The sequence below is a fragment of the Musa acuminata genome, unplaced genomic scaffold (assembly GCF_036884655.1).
Source record: "Musa acuminata AAA Group cultivar baxijiao unplaced genomic scaffold, Cavendish_Baxijiao_AAA HiC_scaffold_1038, whole genome shotgun sequence".
In the NCBI taxonomy this organism is placed as follows: Eukaryota; Viridiplantae; Streptophyta; class Magnoliopsida; order Zingiberales; family Musaceae; genus Musa; species Musa acuminata.
The window spans coordinates 735,278-761,520 of NW_027021252.1; the positions used below are offsets into that span (position 1 = coordinate 735,278).

At 41.8% G+C, this 26,243-nt stretch overlaps 1 protein-coding gene across 1 annotated transcript; it reads left to right on the forward strand.

Annotated features, from left to right (window-relative positions):
• The first annotated feature begins 7,664 nt into the window (after positions 1–7,664).
• On the forward strand, positions 7,665–14,377 carry LOC135665722 (NADH dehydrogenase [ubiquinone] iron-sulfur protein 3-like). Its single transcript, XM_065177383.1, has one exon. The coding sequence runs from the start codon at positions 13,557–13,559 to the stop codon at positions 14,127–14,129; it is 573 nt and encodes a 190-aa protein (XP_065033455.1). The 5' UTR covers positions 7,665–13,556; the 3' UTR covers positions 14,130–14,377.
• The last annotated feature ends 11,866 nt before the right edge of the window (positions 14,378–26,243 follow it).

The window sequence follows — 26,243 nt, forward strand, 5'->3', positions numbered from 1 at the left end:
TTTGAGTTCTCTAAGTAATAAAATAGTCAGAAGTAATCAAATTGTAATGCTACACAAAAGCACCCGACCCGTCATCTATACTATCTTCTTTCCTCCCCGCTGACTTGATACTTAATTAAGCGCTTAACCGACTTTGAGCCACAGCAGGACAATCAGTGGAACAAGGCTAAGCTGGGGGCGCAAAGGGAAAGCAAAGAAACTTCTCCCGCAGACAAAGAAACAAACAAGACTTAAGGAATCACTCACTCCTTACGCTGACGCTACTGAGTCTGGGCCTGCTCCCCGGATACTGATACTGATCTAGTTCCTTCTCTAGTAGACTTAGAGCAAGAGTACTACGCCCCCTACGACAAGGGGCTACTGCCTACTTAAGCTGCTTTCCAGCAAAGCACCGAACTCTCCTACATCACTCGACTTGTTGAAAAGAATAGTAAGTTGCACCTGAACCCAAACTAGTCACGTAGAAATGTATAGCGGTTGTAAGGACGGCTGATGATCCAGCTTACTCAACTGCTCCTGCTCTACCTAACCTAGGAGCTTCCCTTGATTCTTCCCCTTTCACTCTACTTCCATTTCCAAACTCCCCTTGAACTACACTTTAGGATTACCCGCTTGATGCTCACTTTTGAACTGCAATACCAGATTGATAGGTTTAGGCTGGAACACCGACAAGGAACTACTTCAGTAGGAAACCACAAACAATTTAGTGGACTACTACTTTGAAAATAGACTAACCACTTGGACTACTACTAGTTGGGGCAATCACTTATGAAACTCATCAACTTGCCTTATAATGAATTTGAGCCTATCATCTTTACCCTCTGGCTCTGTAACTCCTAACTCCTTTACTAGTAGTAGCTGGGCCCTAGCTGCCCTGGTTAAGTCTAGTAGTGGCAGGCTCGGAACAAGTATCGTCAGAGGCAAACTGGGCATTGAGGAGCTAGTTATTAGAATCAAAGCTCGGAGGGGCATACTTAAGCCGGGGACATAGAATTCCAGTAACGAGTAGAAGACTGAGGGACCAACATACGAATAAGTCACTCTACTGAGCAGTAACACACTCGAGTGCAGGAGACTCGGAATGAGCTATACTACCTAATAAGAATATGAAGCTAAGGTATAGGCACTGAGTTCAGTAGGGGAAGTTGGAAAGCAGAGATCCGGATAACTAGGTAAGTAATGAGAAGCACCGGCTCCATTCTGAAAAGCATTATTTGTAGCCTATAGTGCAGTGTTCCATCCATATATTGGTATTAGTAGCCCTAGCCGTTATTTGGGGGTTGTTTTTTCTTTTACTTATGCTGACTTATGAGTATGATTCCTCTGCTTCCCGAACTATGACTATAATTATGATTTGTCATTGAAAACCTCTGCTCTGCCCTGAACTAGAGCACCTCTGTAGTTCGATTGTTGGCCTGCCTCCCTTAACTCCTATTCTCACTGTCCTTGCTTTCGCTCTTCAACCCAATACAACTCTTCTGTATCTACTGATTCGGATCCTGACTCGATTCCTTACTATACTTTCTTTAGCCTTACTTTACTCCGCGCACAGCTTCTCTCAAATCTTGCTTTACAGGCTATCGGTATGACTTTCCTTTTCTTAAGTCTGACTTTACTGCCTACCAGTATGACTTTACTATATCTCAGTAAAAGAAAAAGAATCAAACAAGTAAGTAACAGTTCAAACCACCTCTCCTTGTTATAAGTCTGATTCCCGCCTCTGACTACTTGAAAGAATTGAGCTCGGACCACTGGACTCAACTCAGTGAACTCAACTCACAACTAGGAAATAAACTAACAAGAAAACAACCCCATAAAACAATGAAACCAATGCTTGTAGGCTTAAACAGGGAAGTAGGAATCAATCAAACTATATATAGGCAATGAAACAAAGAAACCGGGAATACAACTACTAAGTATTAGGCTTAAACACATAAGTCGGAAGCCAACTGCTACTTTAGAACTTGAACACTGCCCTAGCGAACTCAACCACAACTACCTAGAAGAAGATAACTCAGAAGTAGAAATCAGTGGCTAAGACTGCCTCTGCTAACTCGGAATTAAACTCATTAATAACAGAATGAGCACTGAGCGGAGAGGCTCATCCCGGCAAGGCAACTCCATCTTTGAATGGACTAGGGTTTCAATCAATAGGGGTAGGGTTTCAATCCATAATAGGCGTGTGTTGTGTGCCAGTAGGGGTTGCTCCACTCATTGGTGTATGGATTTACTGCTTTGATTCTAGAACTACTAGTAATAAAACAACTATCAACTGGGAATCCAACCACTGATCTAACACCTTGCCCTTGAGGTTAATCTTCCGTTACTTTCTCTTAGCCACCAAGACACTACTAGCCAAGCAACTCAAAATGAGAATACTGAAATCTGCGTCTAGCTCTCGAGGAATGAAAAGGCATAGTCCAAGAATTCCACTCTTAAGGAAGAAGTAAGGCCCTAATACATAATTACAGCGCACCCCCACTAAGAAGAAGACAAATTCACGTATGGTATAGCGCATACAGAAATAGAACCTAACAAAGAATCAAACAAAAGTCAGATTGGAACTAGCTAATAGACTTACTAAGAATACTGAGAAGATATAGAGTGGAGTGGAATTAAACCATCCAACAAGGATGCATCGGATGGGAATTAGAATGGAAAGCTGGAAAGAAAGACTCTCACTCGATACAGGCAATGAAACCATAAGGATCAAGTAAGTATACCGGGCTAACAGGACTTTACTAGTGCTCAACAATACCGGAACTACTAATGGGAGGACTTGAACTTGGAACTTGGGCTGTAACCACTGCTACAAAGCCTGCGACTACGTACTTCGAAACTCAACCTAGTGCTTATAAGCCTGCCTCTCTTGTCTCCAAGGTTGACTTTACTGACATCAAATCTGATTCCTCCACTAGTAAGAGCGGAACTATGAATAAAAGAACTGTCTTTAGGATACAATAATGAAACTCAACCTAATGACTTGGACACTACTATCTAATGAACTCAACTCAAACCAAGGAACGGTGGACTCAATCTAGCAATTAAGGATATAAAGTAAGTGTTAGAGAATGAACTTCCTTAGGGCTAGGAAGGATTGCGTTAGTGGGCTGTGTATTAGCTCAGCAGGCTAAGACTAGACTTCTACTTCTAAGGCTATCGCTGGTATTTCTAAGGCTATTCCCTGGAGAGGACAGGACTCAAACTCAGTGAACTCAACACGGCAAGCAACGTATGGGCAAGCAACGACTACTACCTGCGAGCACCGTATGGACAAGCAACGTCTACTATCAGAATGAACCATATGGGGACACCCATCGTCATTCCCCCCTGGACACTAACTCTCCCTTGCATTATAGGATGTCTTTGTGCGGAATTACCCCATGGAGGACACCAACTATGCCCATATTTAGTAGCATCCAAAACCAGACTTCTTTCTAGGCAACCCCATACTTGTAGCTATGGCACCGAGCCCTTAGCTCCATTCTTGTAACACTGCATCGGATCCACCTAGCTCTAAAACACCACTGGAGTAATCCAAATCCATAACGAGTTTAGTTTGTTACCTAACTTCTTCCGTCTTTGTGTTATAAACAAGTCCTTTGTTCAGCAGCTAGAAACTTCAAGTTTGTAAGGGCAGGCTCATAACATGGAGTATTGAGTCAGATTTCAGTCAATAGGGGGAAAACAAGGAAGTTGGGCTTGGGGGTCGATGCCAATGGTTTAAGTCGAATAGTGCTAGCTGAGTTCCCTTTCTCTCGGTTTAGCCTTAGGAGCTGTGGTTCGATTCTCTCTTTTGGGTTGCTTGGCCCGCATTTACAACTAATATAAGATATTACCAATTCTCATATAAGTAACTGAGACAAGCTACTAAGGAAGGGAAGGTAACCAACCATTATGTGCTCGGACATTCCATTCTGAGATAAGACTTGTACAGGTGAAGGAAGCAGTTTCAACTGGATAAGTAGTAATATCATAAGCGGGAGTTCGAAAGTCAACTGCAAGCGCAAAGTAGACCAGATGCACAAGTCCTGTTTTTGGGGCCGCTCCACTCTTTCTATTACAATATATGCCTTCGGCGTCAGGAGTTGAGTTCCAAGCGTCAGCGAGTTAAAAGCGGTAGCGAGCGGAAAGGCTAAGGGCCGCTCCACTCTTTCTTTTACTATAGATGCTTTTTGGAGCTTATTGAACTACTACAAACGCATAGAAAGGCAAGAGAACTACATAATTCATTAGTTGGAGGAAACATTCGTACATAATAATATGAGCAAGTCAAGCTTTCGGCGGTAGCGAGTTAATACACGGCGGTAGCGAGTTCAAAGCTCAAGTGGTTCTTGTTATAACAAGTTATGACCAAGTCTTGTGACTTCATAAGTATGGATCTGGTGCTTTTCAATTCCATTCTGCAATTAATACCTTGAAATTGAAAATATATCTCGCCCACATATGTTATTAATTTAGCTATCATTGCATATACTAAATGAGGATTACCTACCCTGCTTATATACTCAAACGAAAATTCCTTCTTTCTGGAAAGTTCTCCCTTCTTTCTGGAAAGTGAAGGGGCCGAAGCAAGTACTGGCTTTGATGCGCTTACTTATAGTGGTCATAATGGAATTCAGAATGAATGGCTTTGTTGTGCAAGTAACTTGTTGACTTTCCAGTAACGGAACCTTCCACAGCGGATTCTCTTGTTGACTTTCTTTCCAGTAACTTCATCTTCAACAGCAGCGGACTTATTGTATACTTTCCAGCAGTTGACCCTTATCCTGATGATGACTTAAGCTCTGAATTACCAGCTTCTGTTTCTTCTCCTTACTCTGTTGATCGAGCGCCAAAGAGAACTCTCCTTTAAGAATGGAAGTGAAAAACATCATTTCCAGGCCCAGCGGAAGATCTTTATGAGGATCAAGCTCTTGAAACAATAACTCCACCTCCTCTTAGCGCAGAAAATGGAATTGAGCACAACACCACCTTACTACTTACTTTCTGCTGCTTTAGATCCTAATCCCGCCTCTCTGGTATACTTTCTATCTGAAGCTTAAGATCCAGCTCCATCTTCGGCTTATAATCCCGCTCCTTCTTCTGCAACAGATCCTAGAACAGGAAGAATAGGAATTTAGAAGCTTCTGAAGAAAGAGATTCATATGAAACTGTTGACCTGACAAGCGCCTTAACCTTACCCTCTGATTCTGTAGGAGATGAACTACAGCCAACGCTACGAGAACTGGAATTATATGCTCTTACTCTTAGTCACTCGTACCCAAAGCAAATAGACTCATATGAAATACAGATGCAGATGCGCTTGCCTAAACAGCTGGACCAGAAGTGTAGTGTGTTAATAAGTGAAAGAGCTGAGGTCGATTTAACGGATTCAACGCTGAGACGAGACTTCTGCTTCAGTACTTTAAGCTCGCTAACCAGGACTTGCTTTTAGTCCCACTTACGTTCCTTCTCGGCCAGTTCAGTTCCGGTTGACCTTTCTTGTCTATCTATGAGAATGTCCTGATTATCTTTATGTTCTTGTGTAAAAAGGAGATCCGCTCGGAAAGTTGTAGATATAAGATGCTGTGTGCGTAGGGGAGTAGTAGTTTAGAGTGGAAATTCCACCGGCAGGGGAAAGTCCATTTACTTGCTTCTAGCAGGGGAAAGTCCATTTACTTGCTTCTATAACTGGTTATGTATTTATTGCACCACCTTAAGAGTCGACCCCCACCCCCAAGGAATCTTATCTTTAAGTCGAGCTAAGGTATATAACTGTAGAATAGTATACCTGTATCCATGCCCAACACCAACGCCACGAAAACGGGAACTGCTCCTGATCCAGCATATTTTCCTGGAGACAATAACAATATCGTACAACTTCTTTCTATGATGAAACTGGAACTTATGATTATCGAGCACCTCGCTTCAAAGCAAGTCCTTTCTTCGTAGTCGTCGGCGAGCGGATTAATGCCAAAACTCACTGACGCGCCGTTGCTTGTCACCCTCTGCTTGTTTAGTTGTTGCAGAAGTCAAGCTGTGAGGTTAGAGTTGGGTTACTGAAGCAATGCTGCTATGCTAGTCAATAAATGTGATATTGTAAGTGTTGCTGTATTGTTAATCTATTAGAGAATGTATTGGAACTTAATAGTAATAAGAAATTGTGATTAGTAGTAAGGAGGTTGTTTACCACCCTATGAGAGTAAGGAGGTTGTTAACCCTATGAGAGTAAGGAGGTTGTTAACCCTATGTATATTAGGCTAGATTCTATTCAAATCAGATTAGTCACACACGCACACATGATATTATCTAAAGTAGCAACACTCTAAACTGCACACATTATCAAAGGAAAGTCAGAAAACTCTTAAGTGCGCAGGAAAGTAATCAAACTCTTAAGTACACAGATTCTATAAGAAGAAAGTCAATAAACACACTCCTTTTAATCAAGTAAGGATATATTTATATGACTTAGCAAAAGAAGAATCTAGTGAAATACAAGTATTCATATGAGCAATGGATTCTCTAATTGATTTAAAGTAACCCAACTTCTTTGAAAATCTAGCTATGACATTATAAAAGAGCATAACATTACTTCAAATATATGTACAGTACAATACTGAAGCTTCCAATATATGTACAATACTTCAGAAGATAATATCCAAATTCCTTAAGAGTCCAGTTGGAGAGTATCAATTATGGATGAGCTATATTGAATCTTAGTTAACCATGGGTGTTATGACGAGAAAGAAGCCCAACCTTTATATACGCGTCAACAGATTGTCCCGACCCATACCAATTTGCCTGTGCTTGGATTCATTCATTGGGGATTAGTAAAGGATTTGCTTTGCCTTGCCTGTGTGCTTGGATTCATTCGTTGGATGAGTACAGGATTTGCTTTGTCTTGAATTCATTCACTTTCATAGCCTACCCACTAAGCCATTCATTGCCTATATCGAAGCGTTAATCTAACGTGCGCTCACCTGTAGATAGAAAGGAAGTACCCTTTTGACACCTACTAGTCCCAAGAAGCTGGCCTCTCATGAGGTAAATTGGAGTAAGTGGGCGGGCTTCTCGCATTCCAAATCCTATAGAAGGCTTTCCTATCACTCGTTTGTTTTCTCCCACCTTTCTTGCCAGTCTTCATGCGGGAAGGAACTTCAAGTAAACAAGCTTAGGTGAGTTCCTGTCTGAAGCGCTAACGGGAGCTGAAGATAGACTTTAGGCACGTACAGAACAAGCAAGGGCTTAAGAAGGTCAAGTTTCAAGGGGAAGAGGTCAAGATTACATAGATCAAATTCACTTCAACAGCCGATGTAGTCCATAAGTTTCTAATTTGCTATTAGCATAGTGTAACATAGGTTAAACGACGCAACTCAGCTAACGCGTCTTTAATAGCTCGCTGACGCGGCAGCCATGAATAACGCAGTTCGAGGTGAGAATGGAATTTTCTTAAAGAATGTCAGAATGGAGTTATACGGTAAGAAACATAATCCGGGGAGTCGGAAACTTCATCATATCAAGGAAAGTCTCCACAAGGCCTAAGGTTAATTACCAAGTCCTGGTTCAGAGGCCTATTGTGCTTACGGAGCTAGCCGAGATCTACTTGTTATCTTCGCGTATAAAGTGCAGTGGTATCTTCGCGTATAGAGTGCAGTGGGGGAGCTTTAGTGTGCCGCTTAAGTTCACCTTTTCTTATAGACAACATTCTTGTTACTTACCGATGAAGACAGTCAGGCCATACCTAGACCCTTCCATGTATACCTCCTTGCGTCGACAGCAACAATCGGTTCATCAAGGAGAGTGTTGAGGTCGACACTTATGGTTAATGCTCTAAAACAGTATATATAGGGTTTAGCATTGTACTTAATTGATTCTATTATATATTCTTTGGCTTTTCAACTCTAAATCAGCAGACATTGCACTAGCCCCTAAACTCTCAAGTTCTCATTTCATTGTGGAATCTTGGCTTTTAAGAGCTCTGGTAGTAGCGGCCAGTTCTGTTGGCTACGAGTCTCTTGTTGAGTTCGACAGAATTGAATGATCAACGACTGAAGCAGCGCGGGCAAGAGAAGCAACTAGGCATTAGTGGGGTGTTTCTTGGAGTTCCAGTTTTCGTTCCTAATTTGGTCATCGGTGTTAGCGAGTTTAGTTACATGGTTTACTTACTTGATTGAACACTGGCCAAACAAAGTCGCTTTAGAAGTATAAGGTCTAGGTTCAATTCGTTTCTACCCCGGGAAAGTAGCTCGCGTTAGCGTAATTGGAGTTCGAGCAAAGGTCGGTCTGCGAGATGAGATAAGTTATTGGGGAAGAAAGCAGACAAGACGCGTCACGGCGAGGAAAACATGCATTTCAATATTGAACTTACGCGCATACCATCCATAGAAGATAGGAATGGAACTGCTCATCTAACAACTCATTCATTTCCATTTTATTGCTTAACTAAGTCTTGTGCCGCGCCCGAACTAGCTTTGAAGAATATATTGCTTACTGACTTTCTACGGCTTATAAATAGGATTTCACTTCCCTTTGTTATTACCGAGTCCGACAACGGGATGAGCAACATTGTAGCGAATGAAGAGCTAGACTTGAGTGGAACTGCATCGATTCGGCTTGCAACTTACACTCGAACAGCTTAAGTGTCTAGTGGGGCATTCTTAGCTGATCTACTTGACTCCCCTTTAGACTCGGGAAAGCTGTCAACTCAATCTACTTTAACTCAACTTCCAGTTAGCGCAGATCAATCCTCTGATGAGGTTATACGACTCTCAATCTTTGCGTTCAAGCCTTTTTTCCCTGACTTCTGAAGTGCTAAGTCAATCAGTGTGCACAGGCTCCTTCTTTATCTGCTTAGTTTCTGGATTGAGTTCGCCGCACCGCACCTTTGCTTTCTAAAGATACCTTCCTTTGTTCTGTGCTCTATCAGCTTCCTTCTTCTTTGCCGCTACGATCTTTCCTTGGTCAGGTCTTCTGCTCTGACTGCAGGCTCTGCTTGCTCTATCAGCTTCCTTAAAGACCTAAGTAGCATTTCGTACAACTAAACTTAGCACAACACTGAGTCTTGCGCCGAACTTATCATTCATTGAAATGGAACTTTCTATACTTAGTATTGTTGCGAGCAGCTCACTTACTTACGCACTTGTTCTTGGGCATCGCCTTTGTTTTGTTTCATTTCCATTTGACAGCACTAGCCCCTAGACTGACTTATTACTTGAATCACGAGTAGAGGCGGACTCCGCACTTAAAGGACAGAAGCACAGCACCTACCCAGAAAGGAAGGACAGAAGCACAGCACCTACCCCGGAAGTCAAAGAGACAAGTTACTACTTAGCAACGGCGCGACAAGTCAGTACTTCGTTTGTTCCCCGAAACTTACTCCTTATTATCAACTCTAAAACGCACGTTGTTTGTTTACTTGTTTCAAATCAAATGAGTCACATATGGGAGAGGGAATCAAACGACTTCTTACAGCAGGCTCTTTCGGGGTTGCTTTTTCTTCCGTTTTGCTTGTAGACACCAGACTCACAGTTCACTTTTCTTGGTTTTCTCGTTGCGAATCATCTTTCATTCAGAATGCGATGTGCCATTGAAAACAGGAATCCTGCGGACCGGACTCATAAGTGACGAAGAATTAGGCCTGTAGAACGCTAGACTCAAGTATAGAATTCCACCCTTTAGCTTGTTTCACTTGCTTGCTCTCCTTACTATCAAGAAGAATCCAATTGAAATGAACGACAACTAAGAAGATCCAATTAGGTGCACAACATATGGAAGCGGGGAACCTAACCCCTGAAACTAGAACAATAAGTTTGCGAACAGATCTGGAGTGACTTGTGCCTTTTGCGGAAAAACCCTGTGAGAGTCTTGAACTTGCTAACGCACTAGCTTGTTCTCTACTTCAAAGACGGAAAACGCGCTGAGGAAGGAAGGTGGTTTAAGGCTTTCACGACCCGACGCACTTAGGCGAACTCAAGGAATATGCACGACAACTAATAGAATGAAGTAACCTAGAAAAACACTTATGACTCATGGCTCTATTCTCTAACCGCGCTGACATATTACTTGTTTGTTCCGTTGCTTGGACCACTACTATACCTTAACTACAAGGAAGCTATACAAGAACTCTATCCCTTGCTTCTTATCAAGCTTATTCTATGGAAACTGCTTATACTGACTCACTTTCGCCAACACCAGAATTAGACTTCTCTTCTGGCCCACAGAGCGGTAAAGAACAGGCTCTTAGCACCTTTAATGCTTGGATCACACCTTTACCTTGCTGAAGAATCATAAGGACATAATCAATCGTACCTTAGCGCTTCAGAAGTTAGGGCAAATAAGAGGCTTGCTTGAAACCGGAACTGACCGACTTTGAGCTCCAGCAAGACAATCAGTATAGTGTGTGAATAAGTTCCAGAGCAGAGGTAAACTCTCAATCAGGCGAGAAAGAAGGGTGGACTGCATGGTGTGTACTTTTCTTTACCGAGGCTGAGGCAAGAGCGAAGGAAGGCAATAATCCAAGTCAAGGTAATCAAGCCATTCTCGTCGACTTAACTGTAAACCTAAACTACACTTGAAGAACAGCTTACTGACTTTCTACAATAGAACCACTAACTTAAGACTTAGACACAATAACTTCTCTTGCAGATGCATACAATGCTCAAACGGATTCTTCTCTCAGGGGGCCCATATTCAACAAGAACTGAAACAGCTCCTGAAACAAAAACCGGATTACTTAGACACTCGAACTTGAAACAAAGAACTCCTCACGCGCTGAGAGGAAGGACATTCTCCAAGTCAAGGCTATCAGTAGGATTTCCTATCGTTTCACCCAAGTTATAGGGATGGAATTGAATGGCCAGAAAGAATAGAAACTGAGAAATAAGCAACATATTTAGCAAGACTAAGTGCTTACGGGAGTTACGCAAGAAGGAGTGGAGTGGAACTCGACAAGTAACAGCTTTGGAAGCAATAATTATGGTTTTGATTCCTATAGTCAAGTAATAGTACTCATATATATATATTCTTTCTTACGGATTCTATTAGGCATTGGCATCAGATCTTTCAAACTGAAACTATACTTAAAGAATCGATAACACCTCGAACTGGAACTAGCTATTCTTATGCAAAAACTCCTGACTCAACAAGCAGGGGAACTAGACTAGCACCCGAACACTCCAATAAGAATAAGGTGCTATAGCCGTTGCCCTTTTTTCGAAAGCTGTTGTGCGGAGCTACATCTGAACTGAACTACCTCTTGATTCTCTTCTCCACCCGTCGATTAGGATGAAATAAGAACAGGAACAGGTCATTCTGATGCTTACCTGACAAGCGCTTTAACCTTAACCTCTCTCGCCCTCTTGCAAATACGGATCCTGTCCTGATCTAGCTGATTCTGTTGTAACTGTCTACTTGACTTACCGCTTCAAAGCAAAGGCCAGTTCCGTTTATTATGCCCCGAACTAAACTACACTTACCACAAAACGAAAATCAAGCACTGGGGGAAATCCTTCGACCATGGAATTGAAGAATGGTGTGGAAGGGGCATACTCGGTCGGTTACCCCTATCCAGCACATATATAGCTCATATATGGAATTTCATCATAGGGTACACATATTGCACATCTAGATTAATATTCAAAGGGATTCTCGCCTATGTGGTCAAGTAAGAAAACAAGAACATATGATTGAAGTGCAAAGAAAGGGATAGGGGAGTTATGGTCTTGGCTTAGAGATGCTGTATCAATATCCGGAGTAGAGCAACAGTTCCTAATTTAGAGTAGTAGTAGCTTGTCGACTTGCCCAGTAGCTTGGCGGGGCTTAGAGGTACCTTGGCCCTCCTTTATCTCGTCAATTCTTTGAATAGTTGGGGCTCCGGGCATTCTCTTCCGAAAGACCAACCAATAGGATAATGCAGGAGAGAACAGAACGGGGCCGGCCGTAAGGGTGCAAATGTCGTGGCTAAATGATATAATATTGCACTTTCAGAAGTGAGTTTGTCTTTTGCTTATCTATTTTATGTCACTACTATTTTCTTTCATTTATTATTCTTCATTATGGGGATTCCTCACAGTCCGCCACTACCTTCCGACGACCCGGTTCCAATCAAATGGTTTCATCAATGCGTCTTTATTAGCTTAGCCCAGACACTCATCCATCCGATCAAGGGGATTTGACAATAACCGTAAACTCGAATCTCACAAGAAGGGAGTGAAGGAAAAGAGCGGACTTTGGATAAACAGAGTCAAGGTCAGTGATAGTTTGATAGAAAGAGACCATGAAAGGAAAACTAGAAGAATCGTAAGTACCAAAAGGTAGGGAATATCTGTCGATCAGATGCTAAGAAGGCTTACACTGGTTCTATGTAACGCCATGCCCATTCAAGGTTTGAATAGTTACGGCCGACCCTATGTGATCGATTGAAGTTGATACGAGGTCGCGAGTAGAGCAGATCGCTTTTCTCCCATAAGGAGATGGAGAACAAATCCCACCCGACTGTACAGATCAGTAGAAACTAATCCCTTTAGTAGGGCAGGACTGCGCGCGCACCTTTCCTTTCTAAAGCCTTTGCTTGTGACATTGAATCTAGTGCACATCAACTTTTCAAATAGACATAAGGTATAAGGTAAACTAACAGAATAAAGTCAACTCACTCGAAACTCTAAACTAGAATAACTCATCATAGCATAGGAAGTCCATAAAGCCTTTAACAAGCTCGTAGTACCCCCGCAGCCTAATAAAGACAGTTAGTAATCTACTCGACCAGGTTAGGCCTACATCTTAACGGGTAAGGCTAATCGTATAAAGCAAGGATGGATAGATACGCTATTCTATTAACCTTAAGTGCACATGGTATACAGTCCAACTTTATGGTGGTACTCGTATACGGCTCTCCCATATAATTGGTATGGTGTCGTATTGTATTATAAGGAGAGTTCCAGAAGGTAGCTCCTTTAAGGAGAGTTCCAGAAGGTAGCTCCGTTCCATGGTACTGTGAAGGTATGCTTGTGTTCACACTCGCTGGCGGGCGGGGAGTTGCAATGACTAACGCTATACATTCGACAAAGCAGCTTGTTCTCTTTATTAACATTCGACAAAGCAGCTTGATTAACATTCGACAAAGCAGCTTGTTCTCTTTATTAGAAAGAAACCCCATTTACCTATCTCACTACGCTGGGGTTGAATCGAATCCAGGCCAGCCGAATGAACGTGATCCTGAGCCAGCATCAAATCTTCACTACAAGGCGTTACACGCTGGCAGTTCTTCTTTGATGGGAGCTAGCTTATCTTTAAGCTTCTTCCTTTGATGCTGTAGTTTGGTGGGCGCACTACCGCTTTTATGCCTCAGCCTCAGTTTGTTTGCTAGCAGGGTATGCTCTTTCTTTTTCGTTTGTTTCGGATAGATAGTGTGCAGTGAGGGATCGGGTAGCCAGTCATGACTTTAATCGGCGCAAGCTCTCTACTCCCATGCCTTTCTTGGTCGGACCAACCCAACCAGTGATTTCCTACAAGTCTTTATGAATTTAGAGAGCCAGAAGCGGAACAAAAAGAAATGATATATCTGATTTTATAGAATTATGGATAACCAATTCATTTTGCAATATTGTTGGTATATCCTCCCCAAGAAATGGGTAAATCAAATTCAAAGATCATCACATGGGAATAGATCTTTAACCAATACTGATTCTCTATTTCCATTGTTGTGCTTTCTGAAATGGCATACCTATACTAGGGTTCAAGTTTCGATCGATATTTGTGGAGTTGATCATCCCTCTCGAAAACACAGATTTGAAGTTGTCCATAATTTACTGAGTACTCGGTATAACTCACGCATTTGTGTACAAACAAGTGCAGACGAAGTCACACGAATATCTACGGTAGTCAGTCTATTTCCATCAGCCGGCTGGTGGGAGCGAGAAGTATGGGATATGTCTGGTGTTTCTTCCATCAATCATCCGGATTTACGCCGTATATCAACAGATCATGGTTTCGAGGGGCATCCTTTACGAAAAGACTTTCCTCTGAGTGGATATGTGGAAGTACGCTATGATGATCCAGAGAAACGTGTGGTTTCTGAACCCATTGAGATGACCCAAGAATATCGCTATTTCGATTCCGCTAGTCCTTGGGAACAGTGTAGCGACAGATAATTAATAAGATACTTAGGTCTAGTCCTGGGGACAAATCAATAGGTCATGATATTTGCTTCCTTCTCTCTTTCGTCATCTTAGTCAATGATACGCTTATGCTTTTTGGATTGAGTTTCTTTAGAGTTATAGCAGTGTTCAATTTCTCTTTAGAGTTATAGCAGTGTTCAATTTCTCTTTAGAGTTCGCAGTGTTATATTCATCTCTATGACTTTGGAGTTTGCAGTGGTATATTCATCTCTATTATCTCATATTTCCCCTAAATTCTATCATCTGTACATTCGAATTCCATCTTTACATTCTAATTAAGGTGTTGTTAGAATATCGGCCCTACTATAGATTAGTAATAGATTATTGGATTAGTAATAGAATAGATTATTTACCGGGGATTAGTAATAGAATATATTATTTACCGGGTGGGGACCCAATAAGAATGAGATTGATCGGCACCCAATACAGCTAATCTAAACCCAGAAACTTTTCTTAGAATGCATTGACGCCTAAGAACATAGGCCTGGGATGGGAGTATTACTCATATTCTTTCCCACCTTACTTTGTTTCATGACCAATAGTTGTAGTTATGGAATAGATTATTGACCCGCACCCAATACACTAGTTTCAAGAAGCAGAGTTTAGACTGTTTTATGGAAACTCTACTTGCTACTTCACTTTCGCCTTAGCGCTCCGTGGGTCTATTCAAAAGCAAAGACATAGATAGCGAACGAAAGCTTTAGGGCTACAAAGACAAACTAGAAGCGCTTTGATAAGCATCCGCAGAAAGAGAAGCATCTCTATCAGATCAAAAAGCTAATGGTTGGATTAAGTTATAGGATAGGATAGGTTTCTTCATTTCTGATATCATATGTCACCTACTATTCTTTTCTGAAACATCATATGTCACCTACTATTCTTTTCTTCCACTTTAGAGTTCGGTTACTTGACTTTACTTATATCATATGTTGCACTACTATGCTATTTCTACTAAATGAGTTATATGGAGGAGAACTGGCTCTCACCGATCGAAGGGCTGTCTGAATTAGTTCACCGGGCTAGCAAACTCAAGCAGTAACTTATGAGCAGCTTCTATATAAGGAGGCATACATCGTAACAATTCACCGCACACTCGTGTCCGACCAAAAGAATGGAATCTGAATCGAAGGCTTTCTCAATGTCAATCTTGATTGGACCCTCCTCTTTAGAGTTGAAGAGGTTCAATCCGAATATTCCAGACTCCCATCCCCGGAAAAGCCCCTATTGGTTTCATCCCTAAACTCCTCGAGAAAAGAAATCCAATCAATCAAGAAAGATAGGCTCCGCTCAAAGCAAACTACGGCTCGAAAGATAGAGAGAGAAGCCAAGCCCAAAGATAGGCTCCGCTCAAAGCAAACTACGGCTCGAAAGATAGAGAGAGAAGCCAAGCCCTTGATCCTTAAGCTCATTAGTCAGGTTACGGGAAAGGTAATAAAGCTCTTGCCCTCCCCTTCATGTGTGTGTGTGATATGATATTTCTCCAGTAGGAGGAGAATCCAAGCAGGAAAGTCATTGCGCTGGAGTATTGATCAAGGCATGGGATCCTTACAAGCTCATTCAGACTAGTTAGTGACTTCGCTTTTCCCTGCTCATCTTGCTAATCAGTAGCCTTACTTACCTAATTAGTATAAGAAGGCCTATAGGGGCACTAAACGATTAAGCGATTCGTCTTGCCGCCACTCTCTTTCTCTTGGTCCGCTCTATTTAGCTTTCTTATCTCTAAAGACCTTTCTCTTGGTCCGCTCTATTTAGCTTTCTTATCTCTAAAGACAATGTCAAAGAAAAGGTTAACGCCTATAGCTTACTCTGACTTTATTAGCAATGATATGTCTATGGTAGGGCTATTCTATCTTCGTCTTTATGAGTTCAATGCTAGCTCCATTGCAAAAGAGTTGCTTTCTCTTTGATACCGATACGCTTTCTGAGTATGTATTAGTAGCTCTGCTTCCTTTCTTTAATGAAACTAACAACTTGCTTTTTCAACCCAGTTATACACTTTTTCTAATCAAGGTCAGTCCCATCCTATCTTCATCGTGGTCATCAAATGTAGTCAATCCAGTTCCAGCAAATCCTTACTTCATTCAGTATGCAGCATTAGTTTAAGTTAACCTCTTTGGTTTGATTGGATTTTCATTGCTATTGTTCTAAAGCATTTAGTTTGTCGGCACCGATAAGTCCTGAGAAAAGAAGTGGATTTGCTTCACAGGCGGAGGATGAAATAGAACCCGACCGAAGCCTACAGTTAGTACTCCCTACATTACCTTCTAGGAATCTTTACTTTCCTTTTACCTTACGAATGATACTTTCTTATGCTTATTCGTAACTACGACAGAATATTGGTTTCTTTTTTCTCACCGACCGAAACCACTTTGACTGAGATTGGAAGTGGATCTGCCATGGACAGGGACTCAACTATTAGTCAGGATCCGCTTTGTTGCCTTCTGAGCTATACGAAATCACTCTAGCTTTCGAAACAAACCCATAGGCATAAGCCGAAAAGGTGGACGAAAAAAGGAGCGAAGACCCGATTGAATCAACAGTCCCGTGCCAAGCATAAGAGTCCACGAGTAGAACCTTAGAACCGGACCAACCCTATTGGAAAAGAATTCAAGGCCTCGGAGAGAGGAGATATGTAATAAGAGGAGACTTGAGCTGAACTACTACATTTGTGCACTTTTTCACGGAATTTATGGCTTGTTGAAGTTAGTGTTCATTGTTCCTAGAAGATAGAGATTAGAACAGAGACTCACTATGAAACGGAGACCTAGCTTACTAATAGTATATTCCTCCAATGGACCCCTATCCAGCGCTTATAGTGCCCACAGCCATGAAAGCATAATAACAGGTTAGTTCGTTTTTCTGAGCCCGTCGCTGTCCTTTCACTTGCGGATACTTCGCTCGCTTGGGGAGAATACTTTTTCTTTCTGACTTTAATCTCGAGTGTTGTGTTCTTTCGTTTCTAGTAGTTTACTTCCTCTTTTTCCGAGGCTGGGAAATCATTCCTTTGCATTCGCTACGGAACTGGGCCTATAAAACACACTACTTTTTATGAGCATTGGCTCAATTACCTCTTTATTAGAAGTTATAACCCTTATCCCACGCGGGAAAGACTTACCCATCTAAAGCAAGCGAGGAGTTTGGATCATATTGAAGCTTTGGTTGTCTCTTTAGAAAGTACCTTTTCTAGCTTTCACTTTCGCTTGATTTTGGATTCGATCCCGAGTAAGCAAGCGGATTCTTCCCACTAAACTCAGAATATGGAATCCCGTCCTCGCGGAGGTTCTACTTTGACTTTCCATGGCTTAGAAGAGAGATTCATAATTGGATTTCATTGATTTCTCGTACCAGTCCGCCAATCTTCTTTCATTATTTCATTGACCGAGAAACCGCCTATCGATCGTGATCCATTTCGTTGCCCTCTTCATATGATGATGAAAGCAGAGAAAAGGTAGGTATATACCATATGACAGCACGGATCTAGATCTATATACTGATCGATCCTTATCTTCACTTAAGAACAGAAGTTTTATGATCCAATAAGAAGCTAAAGGCACCTTAACCAATTTCCACTCCAGACTATAGAAGCTCCGCCGCTCCTATCCCCGGGTAGCTCGCAACAGGTATTACTATAGCTCGGTCTCACTCAATTGGAATCTACCGCTTTTTTCCTCCTATCGTATGACTTGAGCTCTGGAATCAAAGACTTAATGAAAACAGGAAATCAGTAACAATAAAACGGAAAGGCAGAATTCTTGTCTGAAACATCTGGTACGTGAAAGAGGTGGAATGTGTCCTAGCCGTTTGAGATGACGAATTAGACTAGGGTAACAGGAATGGTCTGGGATATAGGATCAATCTACAGTAATAGGGTAAATGGAATGGTCCGGGATATAGGATCAATCTACAGTAATTTCTATTAACGCCTAAACTCCTCACACAAACCGGGTTCTCCTATAGTGCGTGCCTTTTATCAAACCAGTTTTACAGCAGAGATAGCCGGTCTAAAGGAAAGGGTAGAACTAGTATACGAGTTAGACCATTGCTAGCATGTTCTATTAATATGGAATAAGGCTAACCGAACTAGCTGTTCTATCAAGAATAGGGCGGCTCACTGTCAGTACTAATAAGCGTGTAAACTACTTGCTTAGTAAAGGCACCAAACTTACTTCGATTCTGCATCCTGATTTCCTTGTATGCTAGGTCTCCAATAGGTCCTTTTGGAGTGGAAGTGTGGGATGCCCCGTAATCAAGTGTTAGGTCCCGTTCAATTACAATGGCACTAGAAAAAAGAAACCCCTGTTCAAGTGAAAAGGCACTCCAACTCTCAATATTAACCAAGGAGAGACGTTAGTCTCTCTCCGACTAGATATCTTTAGGACTCCGACCATCGAAATCAAGTCCAATTGAAACAGGCAGGGCTCAGAGGCTACTGGTAGCGAAACTCAAGGGCGTAGTGAAGGGTCAATTCGTTAGGAGAGAATACCATTAGTCCTGCTTAGCAACCATTGAACTAGCTGCCACAAAAAGGGGGATCCAGTAGATCACAGAACAAAGAGATCAGGAGAAAAGAAAACGGATAAAAGAAAACACGGAGCAATTTAGCTGCAATCGAGCTACCATTGAAAGAAAGAGTAGAGTGAAAGTAGGACGAGGTCTGCCTTTACCCTTCCTGTTAGCAAACTCTTCCAAGACATGAGGGTCGCCATCCTCCTTTCGCCTCTCAAGTCATAAATCGAGTTCAGTGGCTTTACATTCTCTTCTAATGATGGGGTGGACTGGACCCGAGCTCTTTACTATGATCAAGCTTTGGCTGTCTCATGCTTTATTATGCTGTTGAGAAACCATCCTGTCCTAAGGAGTTATCTGTGCCCATTTACCTCACTAAGACTGGGCTACCTCGGATCTCCCTATCACCGCAAGGTTATAGCACAGAGGACTGCCAGGTCAGACCAGCTTGTTAGGTGCTATTTATCTGCGTTTACTCTTTTGGTTATTTATTGCTATTTACTACAGAAAGAATTGGACTTTCGCTCACTTCTGACCTATATAGTAGCTAGGAGTTCGCTTTTCTCGTCCTTTCCACTAGTGGGGGCAACTATTTCTTCTTAGTGTCATTTCAGGCAGAAGACGAATCCAAAAGGTAATGAACGCCCTAAGGGTAATAGGCCAAATCCAATCCGAAAAAGGAATCCGAAGTCACTTATTACTTGCTTTTTGATCCTCACAGTAGACTACGATTCCGTAATTCGATCTATGCCAACTGTCTCTTTTTTAGCAGTGTGTGTTGGGTTCTTTCTTTTTTTCCTTGACCGCAATGAGTGGACCGGAGGGCAAAGAAAGGAGGCGACGACGATGTTACTGATTTGGAATTCAATACAAACAAATAGACTTTTGGGGAAAAGAAAAGAAGTCTCAGTCAAGGTAGAAAGAGGGTAGAACCTCCTTTTAGGTGGCATATAGTTAAAGGGGCGAGCCTTGCCCTTATTCTGAGATTTGATAGTAGGGTACGCATATATCGCATATAGAGAAATTCTGATCCTGTTGCTGACCAACTCGTCTTGGTTTGGGACTTACCCGCTAAAGTGAACTTCTTATTCTCTAATGATCAAAATACTTCTATACAGGGGCAACACCTCTTCTTATCTAATTACAGGGGCAACACCTCTTCTTATCTAATTACTTGATTCTGACCCGGACCCTTACCCGACCTAGACCTAAACCCTGCTTGAATTGCTGCTGACCTCCGAATTGAGCCTGTTCCTTCTGTACTGCATCGATTCTCTCCCCGGGGTTTAGTCAACTGCTTGCCCGTTGCTTATCGAGCACTTATAGTTTTGGCCTCTCTTTTCCTTTCTTTGTAGTAGTAGCTTGTCGGCTTGTCAGTTATTTCGCTACAGATGGAGCAAGCAAAGCAGGTTCGATTACGGTTGGTGCTACTTAAGAATTTGTTGTCTACTTTAATCCGTGTTGGCACCTCGAGACTAAGCCTATCGTGTGCGGAACAAACAACGTATAATTAAGCGCTAACGAAACTCGCTCACTCACGCGAATTACTATAGGGTATAAGGCTGTGGTGCCAGATATCATATTCTTTTACTTTACGGAAGGTATAAGGCCTTGTTCAGTTGCTTCCGCCCTTGCTTTAAGATTGTAATCTACCTGTTGCTTGTTCTCTCTTGTATTGCGCATCACAGAAAAGAATGGAATATCTATAGAATCGAGCACCAATGATAGAACTTTGTAAAGGCTTTCAGCTCCTTCCTTCGAGTGCGGGTCTCTAAGCCAGCTAGAGTCAGAAGTCCTGCTTCTATGAAAGAAACAAGTTCTCTGACCTCTCTCCTGCATTTCGTGTGCTAAACCCTTTAAGGAGGTCTGAATTAAGCCCAGCTGTCTTTCTCTAAACCAATGTTGTTAATATATTCCTTTTTCCTATCACATCTACGGAAATCAAGCCTTTTAAAAGAATTGGAATGCCTTCCTAAGTTTGTGTTGCCCTTAAATAAATTCCTTCTCTCCTTACCCTGTGTGCTAATCACCATATTTCTCATTACCAGTGTGTGTGCTAATCACCATATTGAATATGGAAGATCCGATAGTCTTGATTGATTGACCAGGACTCTTAGATCACCGATAGTCTTGACCAGGACTCTTAGATCAGATAAAGTGCTATTCCGATGTCAGTCCTGTGGAAGTTGCCAGTCATATAGTGGAAGTTGTTCTTCCTGCGAGAAATTGTAAAAGAGAAGCTAAGCTTATCCTATTGAAGTGCGTCTGGCTTATATTAGCATTCTATTCGTTCTCTCCCTGACCGAGCTTCTTGGAGTGCTATTGCTAAGATATAGTATGATGGATGACTTTTCCCTTATTTTCCTGGGAGCCTGTTCAACTAGTGCTAGTATCAATAGGCCTTTTCTTAGTTCATTTCATCCTTATAGCTTAGGATTCGCATCTTGTCTCCTGTACGGAAAAGCCCAATACACACTTTTTTGGCATAACAGCCCTCACTAACTGGCTTGTTCTGTACGCTATAACCGAGGATAGAGGGAGCTCCTAACTAAACTCACTACCTTTACCTGGGGCCTACTACTCAAAGTTGCATTCCCTTTATTATCCCGGATAGTGTTTAAGTGGAAGTTAGGTTACTTTAATCAATTATAGAAGATGTAACTACTATGTAGGAGTGTTTTTACTTAGAAGATGTCACTACTATGATTTCATTACTTATATGTCACTTATTACTTCAGGAGTGTTTTTACTTAGAAGATGTCACTACTATGTAGGAGTAGTCGTGTTTTTACGGAATTCTATATTAATGTAGTATAGCTCTTTTCTATTCCTATTGAGTAATGCCCTCTACGAAGGAAGGAAGAATTGGATGAGCTTGCTTGCCTCTCGAGTGAGTCGTCTATTCCTCTACGAAGGAAGGAAGAATTGGATGAGCTTGCTTGCCTCTCGAGTGAGTCGCCTATTATCGAATTTCTTACATTTATTAACTCTTGCTTAAGTACTGGTACAGGAGAAAGGTCAAGTCAATAATCTACCAGTATAGAAAGGTAAAGTCCATAATCCACGTATAGATAACGGTGCCTATGCCTATGTCCCTTAGTTAATGTAGAGGTAGAGGTTGAGGCTGCCGATACTCTAACAAGAACTCACTAATGCCGAAAACTAGAACTAACATTAGCACCTCGAAAGCGGAAAGTCAAGCAAAGCGTAATCAATTCCAATTGCCCGAAAGTCCGCGTTAGCGCACCGCATCCCGACCCGAATGCATAAATGATTATGAATATAGCATCTCCTTCAATCAGTCCTATATATATTTAGGAAGCGAAGCAACGCAGTGTTTTTACTCATTTTTCTTCTATATGGTGGATAGCTATTTTCTTTTCCTGGGTTATAGAGTCTTTCATATCATCTTGATTCCTTATGAACTTTACAACAACTCGCCCTACTGCTCGGTTAATGCTTTATAAGTCTCTTGTCAGGTATTTCAATCAGTTGTTAATGTTCAAGCTTCTTCGGCCTTTCCTTTCCCCCCTTATGTGGTCCAAGCATCAAAGTGAAGTGTCAGTGAGGGTTATGGAATTGGATGGCCTGATTGCCCTCACTTAGATTATGGCCTGACCGCTGTAGCTCAAAGTTCAGAGAATAGAAGGCTTTCAGCTCCTTGAGAATGCTAAGGTTAAGTATAAAGGAAAGGTAAGAGAAAGAAAAGGTATGTATATTCGATCTCTTACTACACTTCTAGACTTACCACTATAGCTCAACAAAGCCGTGATCGACTACTTCACCCAATCCGTTAAGGTTAGGTTACATTATAGATGTATGAAAATGGAAAGAATCAATATATAATCAATCAATATATGTATCCACGGCTATTAGATTCTATTGTCATCTTTACAACAGGTACGTACCTTAATCCACTCCATATTATGTCGGCACCCAATACTACAGGAAGCCACAAATAGTTGTTTCTCTTTCTTATTGACTAGAGTGCGCCGAGCTAGCCAACTAAAGCAGTTCATTCATACTATTTCAATCACCTAACCTACAACTCATATAAGATCGGGACCAAAGGACTAAACAGTGCGCTTGCAGACGGCTTATAGACCGAGCTAGCATAACTCCGGAAAGCCTTTACCTTCCATCTCACTTTGCAGCAGCTAGTTTTCGTTTCGGGAACTTCGAACGCGAGATGATATTCTTTCACGCTACTCTGACTCCAAAGAAAGCTAACCTGACTCCATACTCTCTAGCTTATGACCCTATACATATGTTCTTCTTATTCTCGCTCTTCACTTAACCGAACCTTTACCTGAACCCAATCTACTCGCATTATGGATACTATCCAAAATTTGATAGATATATGTTTCTTATTTCGGCTCTTCACTTACCCGAACCCAATACGTTACTATCGGAATAGGTCAAGCAAGGAAAGGCATCCGTATAGTGACCAACCAAACCAGAGTAATAGCAAACTTGGCATAGGAAAGATATGCTTCAAACAAGCACCGATACTTATTAATCAAAAGCCATAATTACACCTCTTAAAAGCTATAATGACACCGCTACGCCTTTACTGCTCTACTCTTTCCTCAGCTTATGACTAATCACACACATCTAACATTATATTCCATTTACCTTTCTAGCTCTTACTCGCTACCCGACGCCGAACCAGTACCTTCATGTGGTATTATCTCTGTGCTTACCGCCTATCTAAGTTCTTTTTCGTAAGTTATTGGCAGTTATGTGTTATATAGCAGTATTGCATTCTTTTCTTCCCGTTTCCACTGCTTGAACTCTAGCTCCTTAATGACATCGCCCCTCTCCCTTAAGTGTCGGTTACCACTCAGGGTAGTCAACAGTGCCTCTTCTCTTCTTCTCTCTTTCCTACCTAAATAAACGGGTAGTCAACAGTTTCTCTTCTTCTCTCTTTCCTACCTAAATAAAGTCAAGAGTTCTATTGATAGGGCAGTTTTTTCCATCTTCGTTACACCAATATGAGTCTTTCTTTCAGAGACCAAACTATAGATGATTGTAGTCGTGTCTAGTTCCTTCTCGCGGTCATTTTCGAGAAGAAATAAGATATACTGACGGGTTACCCATCCATAGGAAGGAAAAACGAACCTCTTCCATTGCTTTGAGATCCAATTCGGTATAGCCGATAATATCCATCTATCAAGACAGGGAGAAATCGAAATCAGTCTTCGGGCACAAGGTCTAAGATATAGACAAAGGAAGAGGCATCAAGCTTACCATCAGGTATAAGTTACGATTGCATTGCAAGCACGTACAGATTCTAAACAAAAGATGGATGATGGATGCCGCGGAATCCATATTCTAATGATAGATGATAGATGTAGGAATCCTAGACTTAGGGATGATATTAAAGGTTAGTTGGTAATGCTACAGTAAAAGAAAGGGCAAAGAAATGACTCCACTGAGTAGTGCTTAGGAGCTCCTCAGTTGGGTAGGCAGGCTTCTGATCCGAGAAGATCGGTCTGGTCTCACTCCACAAGTTAGCTTCCTTCAGAAAGGAGTAAGGTGCACCTAAAGAAAGTCGAGGTTATCCATTCCAGTGACGTTACAGCATAAGATGGAGCCGGAGAAGAAGTACAAACACCGAAGAGTCAAGTGCCAGGAAAGGATAAAGAAGAAAGGTGCTGAAAGCGTGCCAGGAAAGTAGACATCGACTCTAGAATCAATAGGAGAGGGATCTTTCAGTGGGGTAGTAGCTTGTCCAGTTCTTGTTCGAGTGGAATCCCCCCCGAGTTAAGGTTCTCTTTGAAGCTAGTAGGAACATTGTTTGAATTCTTTCAGAAGAATACATCTTATACAGAAGAATACATCTTCCTAAACTCTGGATTGTAGTATCGTGAACAAGACTGCGGTAACTCCACTCTATTAATTACTGTGTAAAGCTAGTAGTAAAAGGTAGAGTATGGCGCCTATAGCCTATAGAGAACCTTTCAAGGGTAGTCAATAATGAAACATATCCTAGTGAAAAACATTCCTTTTGGCCTAACGTAGTTGCGCGTCAGGACAGGAGTTGTATATAAGTAGTGATATCGGACAGTAAAAGTAGACTGTATAAGTCGCGGAGTCTCGTATTAGTATTCTAGTATAAGTAGTCGTTGGGGCAATCAGATCCTCAGTGCAAGAAAGGTAAGGGCGGAGGTAAGCTTCAACTTAAAGTCAAGTCGAGTCGAGGTCGGCAAAAGGGAACCAGCAACTCGAGTCCGTAGAGTTATGAGCAAGTCCTTGCTAGCGCATCCAGAGGTATGATAGAATATGTGAGTGAAAGCGCTAAAGGGCCGTTTGTAGCAGTAGCTTGGCCCTCTATTCTAACAGCCCTGTCTCTAAGCCTTACTGTCACTCCCTACCTTCCATCCCTGGAAAAGATCGACCAGTTACATATTTGAGCCTAGAAGCAGTGGCCTGGCCGGGGTTGATGCAATTTCACAATGAAGATTCTGGTTTTCCACACCACATAGCATTCAAAAAAAGGGTCATATTCCTTAGGCGGGTGAGAGAGATGAAATGAAAGGCTTTGAAGCAAGTGATTAAGTCTAGTTTGGGGCATAAGAGAGTATTGTACTGGCTATTAGTCATCAGTGGAAGCAAGAGCAGGGGGAGCTCCATTGGCGCAAGAAACAAGTGTGTTAGAGAGTTAAGGTGATTGTTCCGCTTCCGTTCCTTGTCGATAGAGGTGATTCGCTGTTGGGTCATAATAAACATAATCAAGGTCAACTTCTTGTCCTGCCCTAGTTCTTTGTGTTCTTTGTCATTCATATGAGTTTGTAGCTCGAGGTGCGTTAGCTTACTTCACTTTACCCTGGGTGGGTGGGTGCCTATTGCCTATAAAACTCAGATCTTTCTTTTTGTTCGAAGATATCCTTATTTAGTTGAAACGTATAGAAATACCGGTAATTAGAAGCATCAGCAGTTTCAAGATATGGATCATAGGATGGAGTAGGATCTGGCTGGATATGCGGAATTGCCAGTGAGACTTGAATACCGAGTGAACCTTTTGAATGGAATTGAATCTAGCATAGTGTATAGCATTTGGTCATATTCCTAGTAATGAGTTAGAGTTTAGAGAGCTGGTTAGGAATATGGAGCATATAAAGCAGCAATCGATTAATCAACAGTTACAAAAGAATCCGCTGTGCCATCATCATCTTACACAGAAGGCGAAAGATGCATGTAGAGTTCTAGAAGTCGAAGAGAATGCCTACGTAGCGGTGTTGTCTCAAGGAAAGGACTCTCACTCCATCTGGGGCAACTTCCACTATTCGGTCTTTACTTGACTATTATTTGATTGACTTCATTTGTCTACTCTCTTGCTTCCTTGAAACTGAAGTGGAAAGATGATAGAGATGGAGTCCATCAAGAGAGGCCCTCCCCTACCTTTTCTGTACTAACCTTTGAGAAGCCTTGGCTTTTATATAGGTTTTAGGAAGGAAGAATAAGAGCAGCAAGCAGAGCAAAAGAAGATCGGTCGTAGGAAGAATAAGAGCAGCAAGCAGAGCAAAAGAAGATCGGTCGGAGATAGCTGCTCATGAACTGCCCTGCTCGAAGGGTCCC

What these genes read in the sequence shown, in the direction of transcription:
- LOC135665722 (XM_065177383.1), top strand. Translation starts at nt 13,557, where the DNA reads ATGGATAACCAATTCATTTTGCAATATTGTTGGTATATCCTCCCCAAG.